This window comes from Delphinus delphis, chromosome X, assembly GCF_949987515.2.
Source record: "Delphinus delphis chromosome X, mDelDel1.2, whole genome shotgun sequence".
NCBI lineage: Eukaryota > Metazoa > Chordata > Mammalia > Artiodactyla > Delphinidae > Delphinus > Delphinus delphis.
In genome coordinates, this window is record NC_082704.1 from 30,257,091 (window position 1) to 30,276,208 (window position 19,118).

The 19,118-nt window shown below is 34.8% G+C and overlaps 1 protein-coding gene across 1 annotated transcript; it reads left to right on the forward strand.

The window, feature by feature from the left end:
- The first annotated feature begins 386 nt into the window (after positions 1-386).
- IL13RA2 (interleukin 13 receptor subunit alpha 2) lies at positions 387-15,625 on the forward strand. Its single transcript, XM_060002363.1, has 9 exons — positions 387-480; positions 2,256-2,407; positions 3,847-4,000; positions 4,529-4,649; positions 8,265-8,449; positions 9,618-9,763; positions 11,184-11,328; positions 14,699-14,814; positions 15,575-15,625. Exons 1-9 carry the CDS (start codon positions 387-389, stop codon positions 15,623-15,625), a joined length of 1,164 nt encoding a protein of 387 aa, XP_059858346.1.
- Positions 15,626-19,118: the final 3,493 nt, after the last annotated feature.

Genomic DNA, 19,118 nt, shown 5'->3' on the forward strand with positions numbered 1-19,118 from the left:
TTCAGATAACTTTCAAATCCTGGTCATAGCATATGATGTGTAGAAAAGTGTGTGTGTGTGTGTGTGTGTGTGTGCGTGTGTGTGTGTGTGTGTGGCGGGGGTGGGGGTTGAAGGGATATGTTTGTTTGTTTTGCTTTTTTTTTTTGCTCTCATAAGAAGAATGAGACTAAAATCCTCCTTTCCAATTATTTTGGTTCCAAACTTGATTTTTTTTCTGTTTAAATGGTTCAAAGGGGCACAGTTTTCACAAGTCTTGATAGAAAGCACACAGAGAGTTCCCAAATGTATTTTTAGTCACATTTAGTCCTTTTTGAGGTATGATAAAGTTAAACTGCTATATTTTTCCTTCTTAGAGTAGAAATTTGAAGGTATTAAATCTTGGAGAAATGGCTTTCATTCATTTGGATATCAGATGCCTGTATACCCTTCTTCTTTGCACAGCATTCGGCTCTACTTTGTCTTCAAATGCTGAGATAAAAGGTAAACCAAGAATGGAGTAGTTTTAAAATTAGGGATATTAACTGCCTTTTCAACCTACCCTATGAAAAGTGCATAACAAGTAGATGGCTTGTTATTGGAAATATTTCAGGGAGTCCATACACAAAAGATATGTTCTTACTAGTCAGCCTCATGTATAAGGTAACTGATGATAATAAACATTTTGTGGGATAAAAGCCAAACTAAAAGACACTTTCCATACCTTTCTGTGTAGTCTTTTCTAACAAAGAAGTTAATTATCCGAAACCTCATTGCCTGGTACCCAACTAACTGAAAACTTTCCTTTATTACTATCCTTAACTTTTAAGACAATTAGATAAATTTTCAAAATACAGAGATTTAAAATAAAATTTTAAAATAATTACAGAATTATTAAATCATGTCTAATGAACTTTTCATTGCAGAAGGTAATTAGAACAATGCATTTAACAAAGATTTCTAATCATAAAAGTTGAAACAATAGTATTGTCATTTCATCCTCAATAGAAACCTTCTTTATTGGTTCATGCAGGTCCCATTTCAAATCAATTATTTGTGCCACCGTTTCTTTCTGTTGATTCTTTTCCTCACCTCAACAAGTAATATGAAGTGAAGTATTAAAATGAACAACAGGGCAGAAATGAGAGGAAATTGTTAGCAGAAAGGCAACATAAGGACAGTACTATAGTACTAGATTTGCTAGTAGGTTTAGTAAGTTTATAGAACAATTTGTTTGTTTTTATTGCTTTTTAAATCACCAGATGAGGGAGCCATTGCCTCCCACTGCCCCCACCCCCTCAAAATAAAACAGGCTGTTTCCTGTCACTCTACTCAGCTGCCTGCCACTTTTTCTTGAGCCCTTCCAAAGAGTGGCTCTGGTTTGCCATGTTCTACAAATACCTCTGAACTTCAGTTGTCTAGAGGATTCAATTATCCTGAATGGACCAACAAGATCTGCCTGTTCTCCTAATTCTTAAGGCGCTTAGCCATAGTAGTCATATTTTATATTTTCTATCCCTTTTTTCGTGTGGGCCATGATGTTATTTACATATGGTAAACACAGGATTAATACTGACTGATTCTTGCTATGAGAGAGATTTAGGTAATAAAGTGTTCCCATCCTAGACTAAATTCTTGTCTATATGACCACAGAGATAACTCCATGTTGAATTTCTTATTTCCATGAAAACGTATTACCTAGCTTGGCTAAGTCACATTTTACATATGCAATTCCTTAAAGAAGGGACAACTATGTAGCAGTAACCTAGATTTTTAAAAACAGCTTTATTGAGATACAATTTAAAGGATATAAAACTTACCCTTTTAAAGTATACTGGGCAGTGGTTTTTAGTATATTCACAAAGTTGTGTAACAGCCACAACTATCAAATTCCAGAATAGTTACATTACCACCAAAAGAAACCCCAAATCCATTCAGTAGTCGCATCTCATTCTCCCCTCCCTCCAGCCCCTGGCAACCACTAATCGATTTTCTGTCCCTATGGATTTGTCTATGCTGATATTTCACATAAATGGAATCATACAATATGTGGTCTTTTGTGGCTGGCTTCTTTCACTTAGCTTAATGTTTTCAAGGTTCATTCATGTAGCATGTATCAGTATTTCATTCTTTCTTATGGCTGGATAATATTCCATTGTATGGATATATCACAGTTTATCCATTCATCAGTTGATGGACATATGGAAGTAATCTAGATTTAGCAATCTTTGTCATAAGATACAGGATAAAAATTAAAATATCTTATTGATTTTTTTCAGTTAATCCTCCTCAGGATTTTGAAATAGTGGATCCTGGATATTTAGGCTATCTCTATTTGCAGTGGCAACCTCCACTGTCTCTGGATAACTTTAAGGAATGCACAGTAGAATATGAATTAAAGTATCGAAACATTGGTAGTGCAAGCTGGAAGGTAAGTAAAGCATGCACTTAAGATATTGGAATGATTATTAGTTTTCTTGTGATTCCTGATGTCAGTGTCTACTTTTATTCCTGTATCTCAATAGCTATTATTAAGATATAAGCTGCATGCTAATGAGAACCTACTGTATAGCACAGGGAACTCTAACTCGCTGCTCTGTGGTGACCTAAATGGGAAGGAAATCCAGAAAAGAGGGGGTATACGTATACAGCTGAATCACTTTGCTGTACAGCAGAAACTGACACAGCAGTGTAAAGCAACTATACTCCAATAAAAAAAAAAAAGAATATTCTTCACAGTTTCACCACATTTTCCTCCTGAATTATCTAGGCATAAAATGGCAATTCGTTTATTTGTATTGGAAAAGAGTGGACATTTCAGTTATTTCTGAAATAGTAATTACAATGTCCATTGCATTAAATCAGCTTTTGATTGATTTATGACTCATTAAAGTATTGTATCATGGAATAAAAGTTCTTAAGAAAAAAAAAAAAAGCTGCATGCCTGCTGCTATCTCCTGTGCATCCTGCAACATCTGTTTTCACCCCACCCAGTATTAAGTCTACCATTGGAAATACAGGAAAAAAGAAAACTTGGTCCCATAGAATACGGACTTGAAGAGTACTTACACATTTTACCATATTTCAAAGTTACTTATATACCTGTATATGGGTCTTATATATGCTACTGGGCTATGTGAGCTTTTGCTGTGTAGGAATCAAGCCTTATTTATCTTTGTACTCTCCCTACAGAACACAGCATGGTTCTGTGCATATATTGTATTAAGTGCTCAGTGAAGGTTTACTGAATTAACTATTTACATAGTCAACAAGCATGTTTATTCAAAGATTTTGGTTGTACAAGGCATTCTGTTACCTTCCTAATTCAGCTAGGTAGTTTCAAGGGACAATTCAAATCAAACATTCATTGTGCAACTTTTTTCTCCAAGCACTCCACTAGCTAGGTATCGGTAATAGAAGGATAAATGATACATGATTTTAGTCCTTCAGGAGGTCACACTTTGTCTGGCTTTCTTCAGTTACCTCCAAGATTTTATATGATTCCTGAAGAGTTCATATGATATTTGAAATGTGATAAATTGTCATGTAATAGGCATATGGTACATGAAAATTCTCTCTCAATTTCAACTTGACGGTTATAGCTCAAAAGTTCCTCCCATAGAGCCTTTTTTGTCTTCCAGAAATTTTTTTATTGAGATGCTAAGATTCAAATGATCTCATCAAATGATATAATATGCAGAAGTGAACTCTGCCAGAAATATATCTGGGACATTTTATCAGATAATCATCAGGAATTTCTTAGATATTGGGAACTCTCCAGGGTGTTAATGACTTTTTAGCCTTATTAATGTGGCTCATGATACCATTATTGTTTTAAGCTTAACTTTGTCTCATCTTTTTATCAAACAGACCATCATTACTAAGAATCTACATTACAAAGATGGATTTGATCTTAACAAAGGTGTTGAAGCAAAGATACACACACTTCTGCTAGGTCAATGCACAAATGGATCAGAAGTTCAAAGTTCATGGTCAGAAGCTACTTATTGGATATCACCACAAGGTTAAAACAAAGCTCTCTTTTCATATTTAATACTTTCAGAACAATCTATATGGGAAGTAAGTCCCTTAACCTTTATACATCAGATTACATGTACAATTGAGAATGTGGCACAAAAGAGAATCCTTCTTAGGAGTGGGTGACTGGCCTTTTTGGATTCTTTATATCAGCAAACACATGTGGCAAAACCTACATCTTATTAGGTTAATATAGTTCCCAGTTTGGGGCTCATATTAGTAAATATGCATGTGACTATTTATGCAACTGCTCAGAGCATCCTAGAATTATTAATTTAGTACTTTTGCATATGCTTACACTAGTACCAGTAAATAAGCCCTCAAAAGTTTTTGATTTTTCATGTCCCACTTACAGTGAAGTGATTTGCAACAACTTCCTTTTGGAATATTCCTGATTATGTTGATTGCTAAATCAAGTGGAGAGGTCAAAGGAAATGAAATAAAATTGCATAGTTATTTCCCATATGATTCATCGTCATGTCTTTCAAGCATTCACAGTTTTTTCATTTCTTAGGAAATCTGGAAACTAAAATTCAGGATATGGATTGTGTATATTACAACCGGCAACATTTACTTTGCTCTTGGAAACCTGGCATGTGTGTCCATTCTGATACCAATTACAACTTGTTTTATTGGTAAGTATTTTTATAATAAGAATTCCATATTAGGAAGATATCTATCAAAATTAATTCACAGTATGAGTAACTGTATTTTCATTAAATTAAATTCATTATATCTTTTCAGAGTTGTATTTATGATGAAGTTTATTTACAATTATTTGGGATTATCAATGGGAATAAGTAGGTTTAGGCTGTAGCTACTAGAAGGCACTCTATGGGCGATAATAAGGAATGCAGTCATTGTTTCTGTACTGGATTAAATATTTTGTATCTTTTAGATAGATGGAGTTATAACCTAAAAAGTTTTGGCATATTTCATATTCTTGCCTTTTGATCCTTTTTCTGACTTCTCTACGTTTGTTAACTGGCACTAAGGCTTTTAAACTTACAACCATCTTGAATCTTCTATCTCCTTCATTCCTTAATTTTTTCATGGTAACATTAATCACCATAATCAACAATGACACTGCTTTGCAAGGTCTCACATCTGTTCTTTACTTCCCATTTCTACTGTAAGAACTCTTCTTCAGGCTTACCTCGTTCCACACCTGGATGATTGCCATAGCCTCCCAAATGATGGTCTCTCTGCTTCTAGTCTCTCCCCTTCCTATTCATTCTGCACACTGTAGCCAGATTTATCTTCCTATTCTTCTATTTTCATATGCCATTCTTTTGCTCAAAAACTTGCCGTGGCTACTCATTGCCTCCAGGATAAAGTCTAGGCCATTCAAGTCTCTGCCTCACTGCATCACTGCCTTTCCAACATTACCTTCTACTACCACCAATGTGAATGTTCTGCTCCATTTAGACCCATCTCTACATATTTTTCTACCCATGTTATGATTGATCTTTTATGCCTTTGTGTGCATTGGTACCTAGAATACCATCTGACTCTCTCTTTCACTAACCCTTATCCATCCTTCAAGACCCATTTGGTATTCAATTTCATTAACCCTTTACTGCTCACATTAGCTTCCGTTCAGTTTTTCTCTGAACTATTACTTATTATAGTTCTTAACTACTTATTGTCTAGATGACCTTTAAATTTTTGTCTCCTTCCTCTCTTAAATTTTTAAGAGATTGGTGGGCACAAACTATTTCTGATACTTCTCTTGACCGTCTCTGCTGTGCTATGCCCATAGTAGATTATCGCTAAATAGTCATTAAATGAATGAACCAAATGATGATAATAACATCGGTAAGTTGATAGACAAGTATCAGAACTTATGCATTTTTAAATAACAGAAAAAACAAGAGAGGACAAAGCATTACTCTTTGTTGAGTCTCAGGCACAAATTATCATGGTGTTTTTCTTTAGAAAATTACAATGTATAAGCAATAAGGTATAAGCTATTAACAATCTCCTGAGTACTGGGTTCTAATCCATATTATGGCATCACTTAACTTAGTGGTCTCGGGCAAACAATTTCTTGTTTTGGGGTCTCAGTTTCCTCATCTGGAGTTGGATGGGTCAATTTCTAAGTTCTAATTTATTTGTTAATTAAATAAATTCAATAAATATTAAGCAATTATTAAATGCCAGGCATTGTTCTAGATAAAAGGAAGTATGAATAAGGCAAAGTCCCTGCCCTCTTGTTCATTGTAGCTCATGTTTAACATAACTTTATCCTCACCTTAGTAAAGTAGAGAGGAATAAATATTGACATTTTAGAGACTGGAAAATAAGGGTACCGTGAGGCTTTCCACTGGCATAAAGTAAATTATGTAAAGTCCAGCCTAGAAGGCAAATATCCCAAACTCTAACCAGGTGAACTAAACCAGAGAGTACAATTTTGCAGACTTGGCCTAAAATAAATACTTGGCATAAAGTGAATTCAGTAGAGTCCTGATATTTGTACCAGCACCTTATCAGCTGCTAGATTAGCCTCATTGCAAACGGAATTTTGGCTGCTTTTAAGATAATGTCAACTTGTATTACAAGTTATTCTTTAGGAAAATAAACCAGGCATTTGTTCCTTTGGAAATCAGTAGGGAAATTCTCCCCTAATTCCCATTAGCTTTATTACTGAAAAGAGGTTAACTTTCAATGATATGGCAACATTTCTTGTCTAGGAGAATGGGAAGTTAGATATTTACTTGCCAAACAACTCCTCTTTTTCTTTTTGAGCCCCTGTTGGCTTTTCTGAGGTTTATCTCTTGATGTGTATTATATCCTCAGAGGATTTTAATTCATTTTATTAAACATAATGATATTTTGTAAGTCTGCTTTTATTTTTTGTCAAAAAATTTTCTCTTAAATTTTAAAAATTTTATATATCTTTTATATTTAATTTTTGTTTTATATTGGAGTATAGTTGATTTACAATGTTGTGTTAGTTTCAAGTGTACAGCAAAGTGATTCAGTTATACATATACATATATCCATTCCTTTTCAGACTCTTTTTCCATATAAGTTATTACAGAATATTGAGTAGAGTTCCCTGTGCTATATAGTAGGTAATTGTTGATTTTCTATTTTATATATAGTAGTGTGCATATGTTAATCCCAAACTCCTAATTTATCCCTTCCCCCTTTGGTAACCATAAGTTTGTTTTTGAAGTCTGTGAGTCTGTTTCTGTTTTGTAAATAAGTTCATTTGTATCATTTTTTTAGATTCCACATATAAGTGATATCATATGATATTTGTCTTTCTCTTTCTGACTTACTTCACTTAGTATGATAATCTCCAGGTCCATCCATGTTGCTGCAAATGGCATTATTTCATTCTTTTTTTTTTATGACTGAGTAATATTCCATTGTATATATGTACCACATCTTCTTTATCCATTCCTCTGTTGATGGACATTTAGGTTGCTTCCATGTCTTGGCTACTGTAAATAGTGCTGCTGTGAACATTGGAGTGCATGTATCTTTTTGAATTAGTTTTCTCCAGCTATATGCCTGGAGTGGGATTGCTGGATCATATGGTAGTTCTATTTTTAGTTTTTTAAAGAACCTCCATACTGTTTTCCATAGTGGTTGTACCAATTTACATTCCTACCAACAGTGTGGGAGGGTTCCCTTTACTCCACACCCTCTCCAGCATTTATTGTTTGTAGACATTTTGATGATGGCCATTCTGAGTTGTGTGGGGTGATACCTCATTGTAGTTTTGATTTGCATTTCTCTAATAATTAGCGATGTTGAGCATCTTTGCATGTGCTTTTTGGCCATCTTGTAAGTCTGCTTTTAAATCTGTTTTCTTATTAAAAAATCTGTTTTCTTCTAATAAGTTCTCCAGTACAATAGAAAAAAAGCAGTATCATTTAGGATTATCATTATAAACCCCATATTTTCTTAATAGGAATCTTATTCTTTGATTCTCAAATCCTGTTCATGAGTCAACATAACCCAAGTATATGAGTAAGAATTCTTGCCTTATATCTGAGATTTTATAAAGACTCCCACCAGATTGTAAGCTCTGTAAAATCATGGCCTATCTCTACTTTCCTTACTATTGTAGCCCTAGCACTTATCATAGGATCTGGCACATAGTTGGTGCTCAATGAGTATTGTATGTTATTAAATGATTTTTTTATTTACCTAGTATCTTACAATAATTGAAAATTGAATACCATGCTACTAGAAGATATTGGTAAACACAGTTCTTACAACACTTCTTTTTACAGGTATGAGGGCTTGGACCATGTGTTACAGTGTGCTGATTACATCAAGGCTAATGGAAAAAATATTGGATGCATATTTCCCTACTTGGAGTCATCAGACTGTAAAGATTTCTACATCTGTGTTAATGGATCATCAGAATCCCAAGTTATCAGACCCAGCTATTTCATTTTTCACCTTCAAAATATAGGTGAGGTAAACAAACAACTTCAGAATGTTTCCAGTTTAGGCCATTTACAATTGACCATGTGGGAGAGAAGAGATAGAGATAGAGATAAAGGAGATACCTACAGAAATGCAAAGCGAGAAAACTGGGGGCCAACAGAGTATGAGGAAGCACTGATTAAATATGAAAGTATGGAAGATAAGGAATTGAATGAGTATAAAGTATCATTTTCATTTAGAACTCACAATTTGTTTCCCAGCTTGAGTCTCTCTGCTATATTTTTTTTTTTTTTTTTTTTTTTTTTGTGGTACGTGGACCTCTCACTGTTGTGGCCTCTCCCGTTGTGGAGCACAGGCTCCCGACGCGCAGGCTCAGCGGCCATGGCTCACGGGCCCAGCTGCTCCGCGGCATGTGGGATCTTCCCAGACCGGGGCACGAACCCGCGTCCCCTGCATCGGCAGGCGGACTCTCAACCACTGCGCCACCAGGGAAGCCCCTGCTATAAAGTATTTTTGTCCAGTGTTGGTGATGGAGTAATTATGGGATCACTTATTCCAGGCCTCAATAGGCAAATGGGTGGATATTTTCTGAGTTTGTGTTCTCAGTCCTAACAGTTATGAGAATGACAGGTTCTAGGGTCAGCCATACCTGGGTCTGAATCTTGAATTTACCACTTCCTAGCTGTATGACTTTGGGCGAGTTACTTTTAACGTGTTTCAATTCCCTTATCAGTAAAATGAGGATAATAGAGGACCACCTCATAGATTTATTGTGAGACATGAATAAGTTTATGATGTAACATTCCTGGTTCACTGCCTGACACATCATAAGCTCTAAATAAGAAATAGCTATTAATAAAAATAGTAGTAGTAATATGTTGTGGTAGTTGTTTCTAGTGTTATAAAATGGAAAAATGACTGTAATGATTTGGATCATCTAACTTTTCTCTTGGACTTAAATATTTGTCAATATGTGACTTATCAAAAAATGAGTTCCCCAAATAACCAGGTTTCTTAATAAACTAATCTTGGTTGGCAAGCAGCTTTGATTTTAATTCACATTATAGTGAATAGTCTTGAGCCACCTAATTTATCCTGGAGGCTTCTGTTAGTAAGTGTCCCTAGCTTTTGGTAAGGGCCACTGCTAAACTTTAATAACCTCCATGTTGAAATTATTTCCTTCTGCTTTTCAGTTAAACCTTTGCCACCAGACGACCTTAGTCTTACTGTGAAGAATTCAGAGGAAATTAACCTGAAGTGGAGCATTCCCAAAGGACCTATTCCAGCAAAGTGTTTCATTTATGAAATTGAATTCATAGAAGATGATACTGCCTGGGTGGTATGGATATTGCGTTTATTTGAGAAAATCATGAACATAGCCTTTTAAATAAAATGGCAAACATAAGAACCAAAATCAGTTGCTATCCACATGAAGAATAGAACATGACATGTACCTTAGTTTAACTTCCAGAAAACCAAATAATCAAATAATCTAGTGGACAAAAGAAAGATGCTTGCAGTCTGAAAGTATTATCAATCAATTATACCAATTTTAAAGCTACATAGGTCCTTAGAGATAATCTAGTCACTTGTTTCCAATATTATGTCAAAAAATTAAAGTTGTCAAGCACATGCATAAGACGGATTGCGAAGAGGCCTCATGTAAAAAGAACACAAAGCAAGAAGCACAAACAAACATAAAAACCACTTCTTGAGGAGCAACTATCAGGTCAAAATCAGAATAGAGCCTGGCAGGGCTACCAGAGAATTGCTTGTAGCAGGGAAGAGAGGCTAACTGGGGAAGTAAGCCATGGTTCCAAGACTGATTACCCCCCAGCGCCAGCAATGTGATGATGCCTTTAGCCCCACTGCGTTATATGTTAATTTTATTCATTGGTTTCCAACTTAGGGAGTGGTGGAGACAAGTAGGTGAGCCATTATTTCTAATCAATTCATTTCACTTACAGATGAGAAAACTGGGAGTTGAATATATTTACAAGTCCCAAGGAAGTGAGTTGACTTACAATCAAATTACACAGCTAGAACTAGAATCCAGATCTTATTCCCAGTCCACTTTAACCTACATTACATTGTGCTGTCTCCCAAGAAAAGTTACAACAAAAGAAAAGCTGGTATTTTGGATGAGGAACACTCTTCAGCTCTTTGAGATGCAAAATTTAAGTAATCACTTCAGTGATTTTTTTTCTTTTGGTTGTTTTGAGATCATCCAGCCTTGTGTATTCTCATATTGGAAGGGGTAGTTTCATGCCAAGCCCTGAGCACTATTACACTGGTCTTATGATGATTAACCAAAATAAGAATAAGGGAAAAAAGAAGCTTTGTGTATACGAACTCTACAGTTTCCATAGAAACAACATTCACATGATGACTCTTTTGGCTAACTCAGTATATATAGCATTTTCCAATTTATGGAATCTGGGAAATTTGACACTAATCCAAAATGGGTGTCATAAGCACCAAAACTACCTAGGAATTTTGCCCTGTCACACATGCCCTTTACTACTAGTAATCCATTATCACTATAGAAAAAAATTTAAATATAAATAAAGAAGAAAAATGAAAAATAAAACACCATACAGAGAGATAACCACTGTTAGGATTTTGGTATATACCTTTCTAGTCATTTGATGCATTTCTTTCATGTAACAAAACCCACTTAGAAAATGACAAATCAAATGGGGTGTGGCTAGCTGCAGTTAGATCAAATAATGATATCTCATTTTTACCTTGGCTTTCAGACTACCACAGTTGAAAATGAAATAAACATCACAAGAACATCAAATGAAAGCCACGAATTATGCTTTTTAGTAAGGAGCAAAGTAAATATTTATTGCTCAGATGATGGAATATGGAGTGAGTGGAGTGATGAACAATGCTGGAAAGGTATAAGATAAAATAACAGTAACTAGAGTATTTCTAGCACTGTTTGAGGAAGAAGATGCCTTACTGGATGTCATAGGTCACTACAGTTCAGTGACACTGGTTATGAAGGTCATAGGGTCAAATCTTCATTATTTTTTTATTGAAGTATGAGTTATAGGTGTACAATATAGTGATTCACAATTTTTAAAGGTTATATATACTCCATTTATAGTTATTATAAAATATTGGCTATATTCCATATTTTTATAGATGTCTATAACATTAATTGAGCTGTATCTTTTCCACATTCCAAGAGTTAACAGATTCTGTTTGATTCTTCCTACTTTCATTTGACAAACTAATCTTACCTGTTTTGCCTTGATTTTACTAGTGGATTACTTTCCAGTGGTAGTCTTAGCTCCAAAGTATGGTGGCACTATTCTCGAGCTTCTTATATACTAACTAGATGTTAACCAAATCTGCATGTATTAGTACCAATTGTAGTCGTACATTTACTCTGAAGTTTTACTTACAAGTATATATGTACTTTATCAGAATCTTGACATTATTGTGTGCCTTCTTTATATGGTTTGAAAAACTATGTGCTCATTATTCAAATTTTTTATAGTCTGTGCCTTTTCCCTATTGAGAGTTAAAGGAATCCATTTATACAATTTTAGAAAGAAGGAACAATCATAAAATATGTTGACATGGTTATTGAAGAAAATATATTTAAAAAAAGAACAGTAACTAAACTATTTTGCTAACTATTGGCTAGCAAAATAATTTTCTCTCAGTGTATTTTGTAATTATGGAAGTCAAAATACTCTTGCATATAGTCTATAAACAGAGAAGATAAATTAGCAATCACCACAATCGAACATAGATTTATGGAAAATCTAATGTTCAGTTTTAACTAGTTTAAGAGTCTTGTTATAGTTCAGTCATCAACATCTTGTTTTTCTGACTGTCAGTAAAGAGAATATGCTAGTTCTTTGCAGGGAAGCCTATTTTAATCAATATTTTCCTATGCTTTCAATTTTCAAGAGAACAAATCTTAAAGCAAGGATAGGTAGCATACACTTGTTTTTGAGTGTCTGGTACTGTGCCTAATGAATATTTTTCTAATTAATATGTCATCATTAGTAAAATGAACATTCCGTTCACTTCCAACACTGATTTAAAGTGACTTATGATAAAAAACATGTTTAAATTAAATATATTTGGGATTGACGTGTACACACTGCTATATTTAAAATAGATAACCAACGAGGACCTACTGTATAGCACAGGGAACTCTGCTCAGTACTCTGTAATAACCTAAATGGGAAAAGAATTTGAAAAAGAATAGATACATGTATATGTATAACTGAATCACTTTGCTGTACACCTGAAACTAATACAACATTGTTAATCAACTAGACTCCAATATAAAATTAAAAATTAAAAAAAGAAAATAAACTTTCATAGAAGACAAAAAATAGCAATATAAACTAAAAAATCTTGAGAATGAGGCAAAATATTATTGTACTTCACAGTATACTGGCTTTATCAATAGAAAATATTAATAGTTGTTTGAAATTGAAGGAGATTAACTCAGCATTGTTCTTTCACGTAAAGGTATATAAATACATATACAGATATAGATGCAAACATAATGGCATTTCTATCAATCATCTCCTTTTATGTTGTTCCATTATAATAGAATTTGTGTTTGACTGTAATCTCCCTATTAATATAGTGGTATCATTGTTCTCTTTCATACACGAAATATTTATTAAGCACTTACTATGTGTCAGACTCTTTCAGGCACTGGAGATATAGCAGTAAAAAAAAAATCCTTGTCCTCATGGAATTTATATTTTATTCCCAAGTTGAGTAGAGATAGACAATAAATAAAGAAGCCAAATATATCATATAATCAGGGCCATGGAGAAAAAATAGGAAGAGAGAGGAAGAACTCAATTAACCAAAGATATATGGAATCAGAAAGAATACTTACTTGTACTGTTTTTCATTTTTGTCACTAATATAAAAAATCTGGAGACTCTGTGGAACTGACATTGAGAAAGTCATGCCCTGAATTATATCTTGTTATTATTCAGTGCATGGTTTAAAGTAGATATGGTGAGTTTTTAGGCATATCCTCAAAATATACATCCTTTTATGTATTTTATATGCAATCTTTTTTTTTAAATTGAAGAATAGTTGATTTACAATGTTGTTTTTTTGTTTTTTGTTTTTGTTTTTTAAATTTTTTTAAATATACGCTTAACCATGTTATTTATGACAGATTTCTTTTGCCCTGATGGGTATCTCTTGGTAGAATCTTAATAAATTTCAGATTAGGAACAACGACTTTCCTGAGATGCATGTGGTCTTTAGTTCTTTTGGACATTTCTTATTGGATGTTTTAAGTTATAGAAAAATAGCACAATAATTTTTTTTGGAAATGACTATAAGATTAACTCTACTGAAACTTCACAAAAGAAGCCTGTTTTCCCACTGTTAATTTTGCATGCCAAAAAACTTACGTTATTAGTCATTTCTCTGGATTATATCGTTGCAATTCTTAACTGAACTGAGCCTATGAATTTGGTAATTTTCTAGTAGAAAATAAGATCCCAAGGGAATAGGACAAAGAAAAATGTGGGGTTGGAGGTAGGTTTGAGTATAGATATAGGCCTAGGATTCAAAGTGTTCCATAGTATTTCAAAACATGTGGGAGATACTAGTTTTAGAAGGACAAGCTTTGTGTACTTTTTGAGTTTATCTAGTGATTGCTCATTTCTTGCTATGCAGACAAACCATTAAAACTTCATCCCTAAAAAAAGAAAAGAAAAAAAAGAAGAGAAAAACCTCATCTCTTTAGGATCCAGAATGTGAGGCAACTTTAAAAACATGACCTTTAAAGACTAGCTCCATTATTTGCACTGAGACTTTTATTGAAGACCTGCTTTCACTCACTACATCATTGTATGATATAATGTAAACATTTGAGTTATTGAGAGTTAAGAGATACATACACAAGACATGTTTATCTAATCACTTGGCTAACGTTTTATCGTTTTGTTATTATGAAAAATTCGCAAGGTCAAATTTTAAACAAAATCATATAAGAAAATAAGAATGGGGCTTTAGGTAGTTATTTTTCTAAGCAAAATAAAGAGCTGTCACAGTTCAGTAAAGTAGTACAGCAAAAAAGTGCACAAATGAAAGGAATGCTGTTCTCAAGCATCACCATGGTATCTAGGTACTGGCAAATATGGTAGAAGTTGCCAAGTTTGACTCAGTTCTTCACCATTTACTAGTTTACTTATAAAATAATTCAGTTTTTAAAATAATTGTACACATCTAACCCTTCCCCCTTTTTTGGTGATTTTAATCCTAGGTAACACATGGAAGGAAACCTTAATATTTTTCATGATACCATTGGCTTTTGTCTCATTACTTGTTTTGTTAATAACTTGCCTTATTTTGTATAAGCAAAAAAGTTTGCTGAAAACGGTAAGTTGTATGACATTACAATGTTTAGTCTGAGATAGTAGATAAAAAATATTTTGCATTTAGAACTGATGGACCTACATTTTATAATTTTGCCTGTACACTGTGAGTGTTCATTGATGTTGTGTAGACTATGATAATGTCTTCAGGGAAAGTACAGTAATTTAAAAAATCAACCCTAAAAAGCTACGTTTTGGGGTGGATTTACTTTTGAATGGAATATAAGAATAATGTTGTAGAACATGAAACACTATTTACCTCTAGATAAAGGAAAAATATGAGAATTACAGGAGAAAAGCAGGATTGGGGAAAGGAAAGAGTGACTTAAAATGGACATAGACTGAGATATACTACTAGTGTGCCACAGGCAAAAGATCACAAAGATTAAAAAAACTTGGTGCGTACCCTCCAAGAGCTCACACTCTAGTTGGAGGAGCTAGAATCTATACAAAAAAATATAACCTTCATTATGAGCTGATTTTATCTGATTGCTTCTTGAGTTATACAGATAATGCCATAGAATTTCAGAAGATGGAGGGACCACTATGGGTTGGTGAGCTTTAAGGAGGAAGTGTGACTTGGAGAAAAAAAATATCTTAATGCCAGGTCTTTTAAAGATAAAGAGAACTGTGAATGTGTGTGAAATGTTTTGCTTTATTTCTCTGCTGAATGCTTTTTTGTCTATTTCTCTGAGTTATTAATCTAAGTGAAATAGTTTGTGTTATTAATGACTGTTAATAATGGAGCTCTTTCTTAATTTCAGATTTTTCATACCAAAAAAGAAGCTTCTTCTAATCAGGTGATACAGTGCTGACTCAGTAAATTCCAGGGTTATGGCCAAATGTTAAACAAGAGTCTTATCAAACTGAATTTTTTCCCCAAATGTTGAATAAATCTTATCTTGAAAGCATTGTTGTATTTAAATAAGCATTAGATTATTAAAATCCTCAACTAGTAGCAAATTATCTGAATCCTATTAACAGATTTTTTTCTTGTTAAAAAACAAAGTTCAGGGCTTCCCTGGTGGCGCAGTGGTTGAGAATCTGCCTGCCAATGCAGGGGACATGGGTTCAAGCCCTGGTCTGGGAAGATCCCACATGCCGCGGAGCAACTAGTCCCGTGAGCCACAATTACTGAGCCTGCACGGCGTCTGGAGCCTGTACTCTGCAGCAAGAGAGGCTGCAATAGTGAGAGGCCCGCGCACCGCGATGAGGAGTGGCCCCCACTTGCCACAACTAGAGAAAGCCCTCGCACAGAAACGAAGACCCAACACAGCCATAAATAAATAAATAAATATTTTTAAAAAAAAAAAAAAAAAACAAAGTTCAACCAATTAAATTGACAATCTAATTGGCTTTATTAGATGATTGTGAATCCGGCAGTATCCCATCTAGCAAGTAGAAGGGTGCTCTGAGGGGTTGTACAAAATAAAAGGTTTTTATAGGAAGAAGGATGGGACAAGGTCCTATTAGCAAAAGAAAAAAGAAAAGATTATTTTTAGACCAAGACATCTTTTCTGAGGGGGAAGGGAAAGGAAAGGGTTTTATCATGCAGATTGCCTCTTCTTCCTCTTAGGGGATGTAGAGGGCCCATGTGGCAGATGACCTCATTGGTGCTGACCAGAAAATTCCAGGCTGGTTGATTAAGATTACATTTCTGGGGAAGGTCAAAACTGCAGTTAGGTTAGTTGTTAAATCTAGGTTTGGTATCATGGGCTTTAGCACAAGTTATGCCTTTTTGGGCCTGTGGTTTTTCTCTTTAACATTCCTCAATCCAAGATGAGAGTGCTGCATGTAGAAAAGTCAAGGGAGGGGTCAGAATCTAATCTGTGATGTATTCATAAAGCAATGTGATTTTGTGACTTTCACTGAGCCATAGAGATATTGTCAAATCTTGGAAGATGAGATTCTAGTTTTTTTTAACATTGCACTTGGGATGAAATTATTCACCATGAATAAGGTTGTTTGGCTTTAAAAATAACCTGTGAAGAGGATTAATAAGAAGCAAGAAGTTTTAAATACATTCATAGTCTAAATGTGTGCTTCACGTTTCATCAAAAGGTGGGAAGAATGCAGTGCTTAAAAGGCTGAAAATAATGAAATGACTAGAGATCATATTCGAAATATTCAGATGTCACAAACTACACAATACAAGCCTGAGAGTTTCCTATACTAGTTGGCAGGCAGTATTTCCTACCTTCTGATGGTGTGATTTTTTTTTTTTTTTTTAGTTCAGAGACCAAAAGGCACAAGCCTCTGAAATCAGTAAGAAGCCTTTCAAATTATATGCAAACTTCAGACTAATTGACAGTTGACTTCTAGGAGAAGACGTGGCAACCTAGTTATAGACAGTTACTTTAAAATTTAGAGAATAATGACCTACAGATTACAATCAAGTTTTAATTTGGATCAATATCTAATATTATTCATAATGGTTCTACTCGTGGTCCACAGACCAATAGAGTGGGCATTACCTGGGAGCTTTTTAGAAGAAATGCAGAATTCGGACCCCAACCCAGACACACTCAATTAGCAATCTGCATTTTAACAACATCCCCAGGTGATTCATTTGCACGTTCAATTTGAAAAACACTAATATATTCCAGTATTCTAGAATGAAAAAGACTAAAATAATATAATGGAGAGGTAAGCCCATGGGCAGAGTAACTATAGCTTTGACTATCATTGGCACTGATCATCTATCTCTAAAAGGGGAAAAAAGAGCTAAAACTGAGATGTAAACCAGAATACCATCCTCTACTATCACTTGTAATCAGTGATAGGATGCACCACCATTTCCTTAAGTAGACCTATCCTTGTTAAACATTAAAACCCCCAAGGTAATATGAATTAAGACATAACATGTTTGGCAAATTACTCTCAATTCAGGGCTTGCTAAAGTTGTTCTTAGTGTGTTAAGGGATTGTGGGGAGGAAGAAGGAGTGTGGAAGGGAGAGGTCATGGCTAGGCAGGGAAGATCGCAGGCAATCCCATCCTTGGAGGCTGAGTGGGTCTTTGGGACCTAGTATTTCAATTCCCCTGTTCAGAACGTGCATAGCAAGCTCTTCTAATCAAAGATTTCTGGAATCCCTGCCATAAACTTAGCAGTCCCTACCAGAATTGCCCCAATAAACTGGCTATAACAACCATGTGGCACCAAATCTGGACAGAGCTGGACCTTGCAAAAGGACCCCTGGAACTCCTGGCCTGCTAGCTGTATAGGTTTATTAACCTTTAAGTAATGTGACCCCAAATTTTCTGAAATTGAATTTTTTGAAATTGAATTTTTTGAAATCGCTCTCTCATTTTTGTTTTGCATTATGATAGAGTTTTAAGGTACTGAATATTTCCCAAATGCTTGGTATATACAGAGTGCCTTAAGCCATGGTCCCCCTCTTGGCCATCTGTCTTCTGCTACCTAGGGCTGCCCTAGCCCCTTACTTTGAACCCCCCTCCCCTGGGCTATCCCAGCAACTAAGGAATAATACCTTTTATATCAGGAGTTCCTTAGGATCCTACTCTTGGGCAAAAGTGAGCGAGGATGGCTGCATGGGTATGTGTTCTGTGCAGTTACACAGGGCCCTATTCTTGGATGCTTGGAAGGGCCTCAGCCATGGTTTAATGATCTGCTGTCACCATCTTGAAATTTTTAATCATTTTTGAAGAAGGGGCCCCATATTTTACTCTTTACTGTGTTCTGTTAATTATGTAGCCACTCCTGAGAGCCAGCATCAGTTCTGATTTAGTTTTCTCAGGATGCACCATTAAAACATTTTGGACATCACCCCTGTTTTTTTATATCGGTAAATCAATAATTAGAACCTTAGAAATCACTCACCACCCACCCATCATCCATTCATTTGTCCATCCTTCAATCCAGTTCAACATTTATTGCACAATACCATATTCCAGACACTGTGATAGTCACTAAAATAGCCATCCAGCCTGAGACAGTCATTTGCTTGAAGGGGAGAGAAGTGACATTTATTGAGTGTCTACTATGAGTCAACTTCTATGCTAGGTGCTTTATATAACACTATTTCAATAGTCTTTCAATCCTCATCACAATCTGAGAGGTATAGAAAGTGCCCATGTTATAAATAAGGAAAAACTTAGGCTAAATAATACACTTAAAGTGTTAAAGCTAGAATGGGAATTCATTATTATTTCCATGCTCTGAACAGCCCTAGGTTTCATTCACTCTAAAAATAAGTTATTTGAAAAAGCACTCCTAGATTGGTGGCATGAGGAGCTCGATGGAGCCTATCAGCAAAACAACCATAACTGGTAAAAATTATTTTAAAAAAA

What these genes read in the sequence shown, in the direction of transcription:
- IL13RA2 (XM_060002363.1), top strand. Translation starts at nt 387, where the DNA reads ATGGCTTTCATTCATTTGGATATCAGATGCCTGTATACCCTTCTTCTT. An exon ending in TTATTGGATATCACCACAAG is followed by an intron (nt 4,001 to 4,528) that starts GTTAAAACAAAG and finishes TTCATTTCTTAG; the next exon opens with GAAATCTGGAAACTAAAATT. An exon ending in TTTTCACCTTCAAAATATAG is followed by an intron (nt 8,450 to 9,617) that starts GTGAGGTAAACA and finishes TCTGCTTTTCAG; the next exon opens with TTAAACCTTTGCCACCAGAC.